At 41.7% G+C, this 14,630-nt stretch overlaps 1 protein-coding gene across 2 annotated transcripts in view; it reads left to right on the top strand.

Moving 5' to 3' along the window:
- Positions 1 to 14,630, top strand: part of ttc27 (tetratricopeptide repeat domain 27) — a 250,649-nt gene that overhangs the window by 212,435 nt on the left and 23,584 nt on the right. For both annotated transcript variants that reach the window (XM_073050525.1, XM_073050524.1), the window contains exon 17: positions 11,358 to 11,555. In XM_073050525.1, coding sequence (XP_072906626.1) covers positions 11,358 to 11,555 — 198 coding nt within the window. The remainder of the gene's footprint in view (positions 1 to 11,357; positions 11,556 to 14,630) is intronic.

Raw genomic sequence — 14,630 nt, 5'->3', positions numbered from 1 at the left:
CACAATACTCAAGGTGAGGCCTCACCAGTGCCTTATAAAACCTCAGCATCACATTCCTGCTCTTGTACGCTAGACCTCTTGAAATGAATGTTAATATGGCATTTGCCTTCCTCACCACCGACTCTACCTGCAAGTTAACCTTTAGGGTGTTCTGCACAAGAAGCTGGTGCATTCAGTTGCAGTGGCCTCTCAGGGACCAACTAAAGGTGTTCTCTTTGTTAAATGTATTTTTTATTATTGTAAGGCTATACTGGACTCCCAAGAATTACGTGCACGGCAGGTCTACTACATCAGTGAGCTAGTTGTTGCTTGGAGTAGCTGATTGGGGTGTTGTAGCAGCTGGCCGATGGGTCAGAGAAGGAGAAGCCGGCTGGCGGGTCCGAGAATGAGGTACTGTCCAGTGGGTGGGAGAAGGAGGAACCAGCCAGCAATTTAGAGAAGGAGAAGGAGCTGGTCGGGATATCAGAGGAGGTTGGCAGGATGTTGGAGGAGCCGGTTTGGGTGTGGAGGAGCTGACCTGGCTGCAGACCGTGTTGCTGCTTGCTATTCGGAAGCATGGAAGTTGGTGCAGTATATCCGTGAGAGACTGTCTCGGCCATTTCACATGTGATCGCAAGACTCCGTTGGACAGTGATAATGTAAGTTGCCGCAAGCCTGTTGCTTTGATCTGGTGGAGGGACAGGTGACATGGGAGCTGTGCAGCCTCAGTTGTAGTGAGGACTCAGCATCAATGCCTCAGGCTTGCCTGCTGCTGCAGACCAGGTGAGAAATGCAGTGGCACTGCAGCATGGTCTCTGCGCTCGGCTGGGGCCTGGCCTCTCCTGTCGGTACTGCTCTCCCGTGTTTGAGCGGTGGAGTGACAGGAATGCGTGTGTCTGTACAATGTCGGGAGACTGTACCATTGATTGCTGGACATTGTCACTCAGGGTCTTGGACTATATATGTTTTTTTTTGAGTGAATATACTTTGCTCATTATTTTTGAATTATGTACTCGCTTTTTGAATATTACTCTATTTTCAAGTTTGCTTGATATTTTTGAATGTTTTGCACGTTGGCTCCAGAGGAATGCTGTATCTATGTAGGGTTTCAATAATAATTAAACTTTGATTTGATTGATTTGATGAGGGGCTAACATTTGGACTGATGATCAGATGTTTGGCCAAAGAGGTATGGTTTATGGAAATAGAGGGAGTCAGTTGGGGAAATCGAGAGAGAGAATTCTGGACCTTACAACCAATGCACAGGCTTCACTTAAGTTATGGGGATGACTACGAAGCTGAAAGTAGGGTGGAGAGAGGGTCACAGACATAGAGGTGTGAGGCAGTAGAGATTTTTGAAAATGAGGATGAAAATCTTAAAACTACAACATTGCTCAACAAGGAGCAAATGTGGGTCAGCAAGCACCAGGAATTTGATGGGTGGAAGGGATGTATTCCCACAAGGGAGGAGTTGGGAATATTTCCTTTCTTTCTCCCCCTTAACGAGGTGTGCGTCCTTATATGAGCAAGGGTTTCAGCTGCACTGGACACATTTAGCTATTTCATCTTTATTCCTATTTTTCACATAAGTATCGAGACAATGGGTATTAAGCAGCTGTGCCACCACTAAATGTTAAACAAAAATGGAAGAAATCCTTTTGGTGTTTCAGAACAATTCCATTGTAAAAAGTGACTCGACTGTACAAATTAAGCAATGGTGAAATGTTTTATTGCACCGATTGATGGCCCATCAGCACAATGAATGACCTCTTTTAATGCATAATCCACAAACCTGGGTAGTTGGCCAGAAAGAACTGCAGTGTGGATTAATATGACAGTAATTAAGTGAGTTAATAAGTAACTTAATAGAATAACAAAAGGATATTGTACGTGAGGTAGAACAATGCATTTAGTTAAGTAACACTTCACTCAGACAACTGAAGGAAACCAGAAGGCAGTTATATAACATGCATTTAAAGATGGGGGAAAGGTCATAGAGTATTTCTCCCCCTTGTGAACATGGCAAGATTATTGATTCATACAGCACAATTACTACTGTTCTTTGCCATTTCATATATCCCCTGTGTCCTGCATAGAGTGGTCATAATGGTTAATGCCCCGTCTCTTATGACACTTTGAAGAACTCATTATATTTATCAGAAAACCTTTGAGAAACTTTCATATTCAAGATTCAATGCTCAAATCAAAGGCAGTAATGTTTTTGGTAAAATTTGGAGTGTATGAGAAACTGCTCCAGCCAAGGAAATGAAAGGTTTTGCTAGTGGATTGGCAGACAGGGAGATGATTTGAGTGGGATATACAGTGCCTTGTAAAAGTATTCAGTCCCCAACCCTTTGTTCATGTTAATGAGTATTATAACCAGGAATTTTGATCAATTTAACTGAGAATTTTTATTTGTGAATCACATGCTCCTTTTTTAACAGACGAGTCCAAAAAACTTGTTTGAGTCCAAAAAATTGTAAAGCATGATAAACTAAAAACTTAAAAACTGAAATGTAAGCAATTCAAAAGTATTCATCCCCCTTTGCTTGGTACTTAGTTGAACCACCTCTCACAGCTATTACAGCCAATATTCTTTTTGGGTAAGTCTCTTATTAGCTTTGCATAATGTGATGGAGCAAGATTTGCCCATTCCTCCTTGCAAAATTGCTTAAGCTGTGTCAGTTTATTTGGGGAGCAGCAGTGGACAGCAATCTTGAGATCTTGCCAGAGATGTTTGGTTGGATTATGGTCAGGACTCTGACTGGTCCACTCAAAGACATCAATTTTCTTCATCTGAAGTCACTCCATGGTTGCTCTGGCAGTATGCTTTGAGTCGTTGCCCTGCTGAAATACAAGCTTCCTCACCAATTTAAGCTTTGTGCAGGAGGCTAGCAGGTTTTTATCCAGGATCTCTCTATATTTAGCAGCAATCATCTTCCTATCAATCCTGACCAGATTTCCAGTCCCTGCTGCCGAAAAGTATCTCCATAGCATGATGCTACCTTCACCATACTTTACGATAGGGATGGTGATATCTGGCTGGTGCATGGTGTTAGATTTGTGACACACATACTGCTTAGTATTGAGGTCAGAAAGTTCCACTTTAGTCTCATCTGACCACAAGACCTTCTTCCACATCTTTACAGTTTCTTCTAAGTGATGCTTTGCAAAGTCTTTACATGCAAGGATACTCTTTTTTTAGCCAGGTCGTCTTCCATAAATACCCTTTTTGTGCAAGGCCTTAGTGATTGTGGAGCCATGAACTTCATCTCCAATTGTAGCCACTGCATTGTACAGCTCACTCAGAGTGACTTCTAGTATCACAGTAGTCTCTCTTGCAAGTGTCATTCTTCTCTGGCGACTAAGTATAGAGGGGTGTCTTGACCTAGGCAGTGTGACTGTGGTTTCATACTTCTTCACCATGGCCTGCATTGAGCTCCAAGGTATGTTCAGTTCCTTTGAGGTAGTTTTTCCCCACTTCCCCAGATCTGTGCTTCTCTATTATCATTTTGCTGATGTGCCTTGAATGCCCTTTTGTCTTCATTTTGGTTTGGTCTGTTGAAACTCTACCATACTGTTGGAACTTATTTATTCCAATGGGGTATTTATTCAGGTGATCTTCCAGTTTTCTGCATCAACAGATTGGGTGATTTGGTAAGGTAATATACCGCATTGAATGTGAAGAAAGTTAGCATAGTACCGTAGATTCCGGACTACAGAGCGCACCTGATTAAAAGCCGCAGGCTCTAATTTTAGAAATAAAATCAATTTTTTAATTGTAAAGGCCGCACCGGATTTTAGGCCGCACCGCTACTTTTAAATATACATACGTATCGGTAACACAAATTACGTTGCATATACTTTTTTACTGAACAGCACGAACAACATTCCAATATCTCCTAGCGACTGGTAAAAATATATATACTGCAGCCTACCAGGAAAAGTTATTGATCGACTTTAACTTAAAAGCAGCGTTTTCGCTCGGGTCTAATCGGGTCTGACGCTTGCGCAATGCGATCGGGTCTAATCGGGTCTGACGCTTGCGCAATGCGATCGGGTCTAATCGGGTCTGACGCTTGCGCAATGCGATCGGGTCTAATCGGGTCTGACGCTTGCGCATTGCGATCGGGTCTAATCGGGTCTGACGCGCTCGGGTCTTGCTTTTCTTCGAGTATTTTCCATGTTGATGAGGGTGAGTACAAATGACTGATTTACAATAATTTAATTGTGAAAGTGCGCTTGATTTATCGTACAATTTCATTGGACCTCTGTGAACTACTCATCAATTTTATTGGTCTACTGTTACGAGGCAAAATGTTTACGAGGCGGCATGAAAAAAAAACATGTATTAGCCGCTCTGGATTATAGGCCGCAGAGTTCAAAGCTGTTCAAAATGTGGGAAAAAAGTAGCGGCTTATAATCCGGAATCTACGGTAGTTACAAAGGGGGTGAATACTTTTACAGCCTCACTATTTTGTTTTATTTAATTTCTGTTAAATTATTGACAGGTTGTGGGATTTTTCTTTTGATTTGACATGATGCACAATGTTTTGTAGATTGGTTCAAACTATCCATTTTCAATATATTTTAAACTTGGGAAATGAGACAGCAAAATATGAAAGTAGTTGTGAGAGCTGAGTACTGTAGCACAACTAAAGGGTTAGATTCAGAATTTGCATTAAGTTAGTCATTTTATTGCTGTTTAAAGAGCTCTCAACTTGGCAGCCATCTGAAGAGAACATAAGATATAAACACCAGAAATCTTGCACTTGCTGGAAATCCAGAGTAGTGCGTACAAGATACTGGAGAAACTCAGCAGATCAGACAGCATCAATGGAAAGGTATAGAGGATTGACATTTTGGGCTGAGCCAACCCCCACCAATGACCTGCTGAATTCCCCCAGCATTTACTGTGTGTTACATGAGAACATAAGACATAGGAACAGAATCGGCCATTTAGCCTGTCAGGCCTGCTCCACCTTTCAGTAGGGTCATGGCTGATCTAGCAGAGGACTCTGCTCCACTTACCTGCTCTTTCTGGTGACCCTTAATTACCCTGCTGTGTAAAAATCTATCTAGCTTTGTCTTCAAAATAGTTAATGAGATAGCTTCTACTGCTTCTTTGGGCAAAGAATTATGTAGATTCATGACTAATTCTATGTCCTAATTCTACTCCCAAGTTTTAGACGACACTTAGAAAATAGTGTTCGGTGCTGGTCAGGAAGGATGTGAAAACCTGAGAGAAGCCACAGAGCAGATTTACCAAGGTGCTGCTGAGATTACAGAGCATGTTTTATCTGAGAAGGTTGAGCAATCCAGGTCTTTTATCTCTAGAGGGGAGGAGGATGAAAGGTGACTTGATAGTGGTATGCAAGAATATGAGAGGCATGGATAGGGTGGGCAGTCAGTGCTATTTTCCCAGGGTAGCAATGGCCAACTCCAGAGTACTTCTGTTTAAGGTAAGTGGAGGAAAGTCTAAGGGAGATGTCAGAGGTAGGATTCTGGTAGATGTCTGGAATGCACTGCTGGGGTGGTGGTAGAGGTTGATAGAACAGGGACATTTAAGAGACTCTTCGATTGGCATAAGGATGTTAGAAAAATGAGCGTTATGAGCCATTTAGGAAGAAAGGGATAAATTGATATGGAATAGGTTTATATAAGTCAGCACAACATTGTAGGTCAGAGGGCCCATACTGCCACTACTGTTATATGAATCTTGAGGCAATGACCCCTGCTTCTGGTCCCACCTGCCAGTCAAAAAAACTTTTCTCCATATTTCATAATTTTATATATTTTTGTAAGATTTCCCCCTCATTCTTCTGAATTCCAATGAGTTGTTGTCCCAGTCAACTCACTTTCTTCCCATAGGCTAACACCCCTGATCTCCAGAATCAACTGGCTGAACCTCCTCTGCTTCACCCCAGAGCCAGGATCTTTTCTCAAGTAAGGAGACCAGAATTTGGAGGCCTATAGACAAGTCCCATCAGTGATTTTTCTCCCCCTTCACTATTCGTGATCTCTACCCAGATGAGTTCAACATTCTGCTCCTTGGATATTGTTTATCTCTATTGCTCTAATCTCATCCTTAATTAACAATGCTACCCCACTTCCCTCATCCTCCTGTTTGATCCTCCATTAATATGTGATATCCTTGGATATCTAAATCCCAGTCATCTCCATCCTGTAACCACATTTCAGTAATGACCACTAAATCATATCCCTTTGTTCTATTTTATGCCACCAGTTCGCAGACCTTGTTTTGAATACTACGAGCATTCATATAAAGTGCCTTTATATTTGTTGTCCTTTTCAAATCTAGTAATCTTTCTGCTCTTTACATTTGACTTTTCTGTACTCCACTCTTACTTTTCTCTTTTCTAACTTTTGTTTTATTCTCTGCATTGCTCCCCACTGTCTTTCAGCATGGATTTCCATGCCTGTTGTATTAGCATAAACCTTTCCCTGGTGGAGGAGCAACACCTTATATTCCATCTGGGTAGACTCCAAGCTGATGGCATAAACATTGATTTCTTGAACTTCCGGTAATGCCCCCTGTTACGTATTCAGGCAACAATAAATATATGTGAGTTAGGCAAGGGTTTTTTATAACAAATAACACGTTTATTAAACACTGAAAACAAACCCCCCAAAAGTAAACAAACCCTAACGTAACCGGAAAACAGCTGCTGTGCGGCAGCTTAAACAGTTCTTAAAGCGATGCAGCTCAAACAGTTCTTAAAGCGATATCCCGAAAGTTCAAAATGCTCACAGTCCATTTAAAAGGAGAGACTTTTTTAAGGCGATTTAAATTCTCTTCCACGTCGTTGTCCTTCGATCCCCGGCGTCGAACTCTTCCCACGTAGGATTTTTATGAAACGTAACGGTTTAAAGGCACTGACCTTTCCTTCCACACTATTCTCAATCTCCTGCTTTCCCGCAGAGATTAACACGAGAACAGTCAACGAAATCCTTCCAAATGAGGATCACACAAGGTCGAAACCATTCCACCGTCGAAAATCGATTCTCCTCGATCTTTAACTCCCAAACTTTTATCTTCACTCTCCACAGTAAAGAAACTGCTGGCAATGACCTTTTAAACTTTAGGCATTAGATAAAACTTCATTTTCCAACTAAACTGCGTCATAACATTAAATCACGCAGTGGCATGAAGTCAACTTGGCAAATCCAGCCACGAACTGCCCCACCTGACAGGGTGGGGTCTTCCTTTTAAACCCTGTAAAAAAAAACCTGTCACATGACCTCTACTGGCGGGAAAATGACATCACTCCACCATCACAAGACCATTACCTCAAGTCCAGTATAACTTCAACCCCAGTCACGTGACAAGGGTACCACTGTCACGTGTCACGAGTACGTAACACCCCTCCCTCACCATTCCCATTTCCCTCTCTCACCTTATCTCCTTACCTGTCCCAACACCCCCCTCTGGGTGCTCCTCTCTTGTTTCTTTCTTCCATAGCCTTCTGTCCTTTCCTCTCAAATTCCCCCTTCTCTAGCCCTGTATTTCTTTCACCAATCGATTTCCCAGCTCTTTACTTCACTCTTCCCCATCTCACCGTTTCTCCTATCACCTACTACTTAATGTTTCTTCCTCCCCTTCCCCCACTTTCTTTAACTCCTCATCCTTTTTTCCCCCCCCCAGTTCTGATGAAGGGTCTCAGCCTGAAACGTCAACCGTACTCTTTTCCATATATGCTGCCTGGCCTGCTGAGTTCCTCCAGCATTTTGTATGTGTTGCTTGGACTTACAGCATCTGCAAATTTTCTCTTGTTTGTGTGTTGATCCCGGTCTTGTCCGATTGTTGACTGTCTGGTTTATACTGGCTCCTCCTCCACAAGAACTGAGTCCAGTGACTGGAAATTCAGTTAGTTAGTCCTAATGAAAATCTAATCACTCACAATGTCTATCAAGGTTAAACGGATAAAGCCTTTTTTTGCCCAAAAATATTTATTTGTTCTACAAATGGGGCTCATTGTCAGGTGCGATAGTTCACCTCCTTTATGTTATTCAGGAAAACAGGCCATGACAATTTATTTGTAACTGGTAACTTTTGATACCCAGGCTATAAATAATGTGAACACCTTTCGATGGTTGGTATCATACCAAAGGAAGATGGTTTTGGTTGTTGATCAATCCTGCCAGCTCCAGGCATCACAGCTGTAGCTCTTCAGGGCAGTGTCTAAGGCCCAACCATCTTAAGTTGTTTCATCAATGATCTTAGTTGCATCACAAGGTCAAAAATTGGGGTGTTTGTTGATGATTGTATAATGATTAAATACATTTGTAACACCTCAGCAAATGAAATACTTCACCCTGGCAATGGCATTGAGCTAAGACTCATCCGCGTTGCAAAAAACCCATGGAATGACAATCCAACAAGAGTCTAACCACTGTGCCTGATATTTAATGGCATTGACATTCGTGAGTTCCCTATGATGAATACCCTGAGAGACATCATTGACTAGCTGGACCTGTGCCACATAAACACTCTGACTGCAAGAATAGGTTAGAGGTTTTGTGTCCTGCAGCAAGTGACTCAACTCCTTACACCCCAAGGCCTTTCAGTAATCTGTAAATCACAAGTCAGGTGTGAGATTGAATATTCTCCAGTTCCCTAGAAGAGTGCAGCACCAATAACTGAAGAATCTCCAGGATAAGGCAGCCTACTTGATCGATACCACATCAGCTACCCTATACGTCCATTCTCTCCATTACTACTGTCTGTATATGCCATCTACAAATGTACTGGAGCTCTTCACAAGGCTACTCTGATAACACTTCTCAAACCTGTGACATCTACCAACAAAAAAAGAAGGGGGCAATAGATAATTAGGGAGCACCACCACTGGCAGGTTATCCTTCAAATTCCATGGTATACTGACTTGGAGGTTCGTTATCATTTAATCTAAGTTTTGGAATTTACTTCCTAACAGCACTGTGGCAGTACCTTCAATAAAAGGACTAGTGGTTCACCCTCATCTTTTTGAGCACAGTTAGGATTGGGCAAAATATGATGGCCTAAATCACAGAAGTTTATTGGCAACTGTTGAAAATCTTGTGTAAAAGTTGCAGGTAGTAAGCACCCAGCACCACATACAATTATGCAGACAAAAGGGTCAGGGATCTTTACTTGTTCTCTTGTGTGTGAATGCCCTAGCTGCTCTCTGCTTTAGCATCAGCTACTCATTATAAGATTAATATACGTATTTGAATTACCCATTAAAATTAAATAGGTGCTTTTTGCAAGTGGTTTCACTAACCTTGATTCATAATGTTCCAGAAATATGTGAATATTACTCTGCAGGGGACAGTAAAAGCCACCCACAAAGTCTCATGTAGTCGTTTGGATAAAGTTATTTTTCATCCTGAGACTTTGAGAATCTTGTGAGTGCAGTGGCATATTTTCTTTCTCTGCTTTACCCCACCATGATATATGGTTATGGTCCAATAAATCTTTCAGTTTTGTTCCTCTGCTGACTCTTTAAGGGGTAATTCAAGTTTGGATAGAATTCTTCCAACAGTGTTGCCCCTTCCAATCTGTTGTTGAATTAGGCATTCTTCATTGAACAGTGGGACTCAGCCAGACATTAAAGGTCTAGTGTGTATCACAGTCCAGTCTGATATGTCTTTTCCTGTAGAGCACACCAGGAAGTGATCAAGAGCAGCAGTGTAGGCTACTTTTAGCAAATTTCAGGTTTTATTGCACATTAAAAATGACAAGTTATTTCTTGTTGGATTTATTTCCCACATGTAGTTTCACTGAGTTGGTTAGACACAATGAGTTATTATTTGTCTCAAAAGAACTGAAATGCAGCCATCCCACTCTCTGCAAAGAAAATATTGACTGATCTTGACATATCAATATCATTAGACCTTAAAAAGGCCCAGGCACTGTATAAGCTCCTAGATTTGTGTGCTTTTCTGGTTGCAACCCATGAGGTGTGGCTGATGCTTTCCTGCAGAGAATTCCTGGACACTGATCCAGCAGCAATGAAGGAACGATGGCTTGTTTCCAAGTTGGCATGGTGTCTGAGCAGAAGAGATTTTACATTAAACTAGGTTAGTTGCTGTGGTGCTGCCTATGGATATATTGAGTGGATTGGCAGGGCAGCTTTTAATTGCTCAGTGACGCTGTAGTTGGTAAGTTTCCACCTCTGGTGTCGTTGGCTTGTAAGTCACTCTCAGGAATCAGAAACAGAGTCACTTCCCACACAGCATTCAGTCGCAGCTGATAAGGCTAGTTTTAGACCAGTGTTGCTGATGTTTTATTTTTCAGTAAAATTATGCGGGGATTAGGAAGGGCTAATTTCAGAGCCTTTCTGAATATGGTAAGGAACAACCACAACAACACTTACATTGCCTTTGATAAGATAACCACTCCAAGTCACAGAACAGGAGTTAGAGTAAACTTAAAATTAAGGGAGAGGCATATAACAAAGATAATAGGGCCGGTTAAGGAGAAATCATTGAAAAGTCTACATATATATAGCTAGGATGCCTAAGACTTGTGCACAGTACTGTATAAGGAAGAAAACTAGATAGATTTTGGAACAGAATGCAAGAGCTTAGTGGCTTATTTTGACCCTTTCCCTCTACACACCATACTCTCAAGAATGAGTAAGTAAGAATACAATGCCCTCCTGGCCTCTGTTGGAACTATATATGGAACAAAAAGAATGGCTTCCACTGGTGAAGCATCAAAAATCAGTGATGTGCAGTCTTGCACAGTCCTGCCCATGAAGGTAAAGGTTAGGATCTACATCTGCCCCTCAGCATCCTAAATCAAGAGAGAGAGAATTGCACAGCTTTCCTGCTGCTTTAAACTCTTTGCACTGTTCCTCCTGCTGGAAGTGTGAGAGGGAATGTTTAATACGGTTGGAATGTGCCTTCAGACTGTGTCATCTATCAGTACTTCTCCCTCTTCTTCCCAATATATCACGTGCCTGGGGAAAATGACCTTTTGGTTACGGCATTGGACAGTGACTGGCTGTGTAATTGTTATCAACAAGAGGAGAAACTGTCATGAAAAGTTTTAGAGACCAAATATAACTTGTTCAACTGCATGGAGCACTTGTATTTGTCTCCTCTTTCTCTGGCTTCAGAATGCCGAATCCAAATGTAGTGTTTCCACCACAGTTGTTGCAGAATCTCACTCAGTTTTTTTTCTTTTAAAGTTGATCAGGACAATTGTAGTACAATGAGGGTTTAAAATTTCTTTACAAGGGCCAGTGCATTTATCTGACTCTACTTCGTGATGTCATCTTCAAGTACAAGGCATATCCGAGTGTGTATCACAACTGTCAAGTTCACTAAAAAGGATAAAGTGCTCAATTCAGTGTAATTTTTCATTTCAGGTTCTGAAAATCCTGGTGCGAGCTGTGGAAGAAGGGATCACTGATCGCAAAGGAAATTCCGCAAAACTTTTGACAGGGAAACTGCGGGAGCTGTTTGGTAGGGTGACTTCCAAAGTAACGAGTGATGCTGCGATTTGGAGGTTGTATGCTAAGCTTTGTGGTGATGGGCAAACAGGAAGCTCAGAAGACAATGAAAAGGTTGGTCGCCAATGCGCCGTGGATTTTACCCAGAGCTTAAGCATCTTATGAAAGTGCATTCTTATTGCCTAGTTTCCTCTACCCACGTCCCCACTCACCCTTCCACCCACAGTACCACTCTCAAGGTAGGAGAGTCAGCAAACAATGCCCTCTTAGCTTCAGCTAGTATTATACATAAATCAGCTCCAGCAAGGTGCAGCAGAATTGTGCAACCCCCAGCTATTTCAGGTGTTCTTTGCTTGTCAATAACTTACATTCTACAGAATTCAATTGCTGCTCTTATCAATGTGTTGTTCCTTTGGGATAAAATGTCTGGCTGTAATTTAGGCTGGTGTAAATCACCCATGTTTTATAATATTTTTCATCGTTACCTATCTTTACTTGCTCTTTGGGCTGTGTATGCATACAGTTACTTAGCATTCTTTTGTACTAGTCCTTCCACATCTGCCTAATACACCTTAATTAAAAACATCATGTTCTTTACTTTTTAAATATGTAGGGAGCAACTTATTGTATGGGACATAGGGAAAGATTAAGGGTGGCATGGTAACGTAGTGGTTAGCACAACACTTTACAGTACTGGGTTCAATTCCCACAGCTGCCTGTCAATTAAATTAAACTAAGCGAGACCTTATACTACTTTCAGTCCAGAGTGCATTTTTGCAAAGATCTATCCACTACATGGATCTTTTTTTAATTATAAGACCATAAGATATAGGCCATTCAGCCCATCAAATCTGCTCTGCCTTTCAATCATGGGCTGATCCAATTCTTCCAGTCATCCCCACTCCCCTGCCTTCTCCCCATACCATTTGATGCCCTGGCTAATCAAGAACCTATCTATCTCTGCCTTAAATACACCCAATGACTGGGCCTTCACAGCCACTCGTGGCAATAAATTCCACAGATTTACCTCCCTCTGACTAAAGTAATTCCTCTGCATCTCTGTTCTAAATGGACATCCTTTAATTATGCCTTGAATGAATCCTAGTGTTCACTATTTTCCTGAGTTCACTTGTTCTATTTGGCCATCTCCACTTCTGTAAGATGTCACTAACCTGACTCACTCATAAGATTAACAACCTGCTCAACACTGATTTGATACTGTTCTTGTACTGTCTCAAAGTATACCCATATACCAGTCCTACTCCCACACCATACAAGGATTGGCTACGTGACTGTGCCTTGAAGTTGCCCAGCATCTGGCATGGATCCAAAGATGGGAAGTGTTTCCAAATCTAGCCACGGACTTGTAGCAAAACTTAACAATATCTGAACCTCCACCAGTTTTGAACCTACATAGGTTCGCTGCAACAACGCACCAAAGTTCCTGAGGCAGCACCTTGCAGACCCACGACCACTATCATCTATAAAGATGAGGACAGCAGATACCTGGGAACACCGCCACTTGGAAATCCCCCTCCAAGTCACTCACCATCCTGACTTGGAAACATATAGCCATTCCATCACTGCCACTGGGTCAAAATCATGAAATTCCTTCCCTAACAGCACTGTGGGTACACCTACACCTCAGGGACTGCAAAAGGCAGCTCATCACCACCTTCTCAAGGGCAACTAGGGGCGGGCAATAAATGCTGCTTAGCTGGCAACACCCACATCCCATAAATGAATAAATAAAAAAAAGAAAGAGTTGCAATTAATTGTTTTTCCTGATAATTACTTGGACAGTCGATCTTCTCTCAAAAGATATTTTGATATTTTTATAATATCCATCTGAGGAGTTGGTCTGTTTGTTGTTGCAACTCAAGGAAATGTTGAAAATGCTATATTTCTTTAGTAATGCACAAACGTATTGGGCTAGAGGATGCGTTCAGTCCACTGACGTCCAAGTCATGAATGGAAGCATCGTCAAATCATTGCCAGGTGACAAAATTGAAGAAACCTCATGAGTTTGCTGTGCAGGGTAATATTGTGCTGCGGTTGTTTCAGGTCAAATGTGGTTGATGGCTCTTGTTCAGCTTCCCCATGCAGAAAACATTACATTTATAAATTGGCATTGGATTTTCATACCACAGGATCTCAGAACTTAGCCATTATTATTGTCCCAGTGGGCTTGGTCCAGACACTCTGATGTTTGTAGTGCCTGGAGAGTTCACCATGCTCAATCATTTCATTGCCGCTGGTCCAAAACAGTCTTAAAAGTTTTTGACTCACTCTCCCTTGCTTCTCATAAGCACAAAACATCCATTCAAATCATTGACAAAAATACAATTATTCAGTGAATGAAAGACCACATGCTGTGTTATTTTAAAAGCATGCTCACAATGTACCAGTCCAATATTTTTGAGTTGGTTTAAGCCCTAAAATTGAGTGTACTTTTGGGTGGTTCTATTTGTGTGTTTGCTGCTGCAGGCTTGCTCGGGCAAAGCCACATGCTGTGAATCTTGGGACACCAGAGCTTGTTGTGGGCAGACATTGTCTATTCACACCTAATCGTGTTCATTTCTCCAGCTCAGTGTTGATCATAAAGTGTTTTGCCCCTGCATGTAATAAATATCTCATGGTGAATCACCCAGTGAGGCAAACTGTCAGCCGTATGGATGTGAAATAAGAATCATGAAAGCAATGTAAGGAGAAACATCAGATCTATAGTTTAGCTGGGCAATATTTTTTCCACTACAGGTGTAAAATTAGGCAAAGTTAGTTAAATAGGTTTGAAAAGAGGGAATTATTACAAGGGGTAGAAGCTAATTTTCAGCCACCAAAGTCTATCTGAACCAAAAGACCTCGGGTTAGTTGTTAGTGCCTGGCACTTGGCATACGGAGAGCTGATTGTTTCTGGCTCTGAGCAGAGGATTTCTCTGCAAAGCAATTTCATGACAATGTGTCTGACTAGGTTCCTGAAGCCAGCTTATAATCAGTGACTGAAACTAGCAGGCCGATCCTTCAGAGGTACTCTAGCAACTGAGTCCCATCCTCAGATTTTTAAAATGTGCTCAGCTACAGCTGATATTTCTGGCTCTGTCTACCTAATGGTTAGGAGGCAATGTTTGAAAACCTGTAGTTAGTTATCTTGTACAAATCAACGTGCTGACATACTGTTGCTCATACTTT

This window comes from Hemitrygon akajei, chromosome 7 (genome assembly GCF_048418815.1).
Source record: "Hemitrygon akajei chromosome 7, sHemAka1.3, whole genome shotgun sequence".
Lineage (NCBI taxonomy): Eukaryota > Metazoa > Chordata > Chondrichthyes > Myliobatiformes > Dasyatidae > Hemitrygon > Hemitrygon akajei.
The sequence above is the reverse complement of the archived record's forward strand: the minus strand, read 5'-3'. Positions and strand labels throughout refer to the sequence as shown.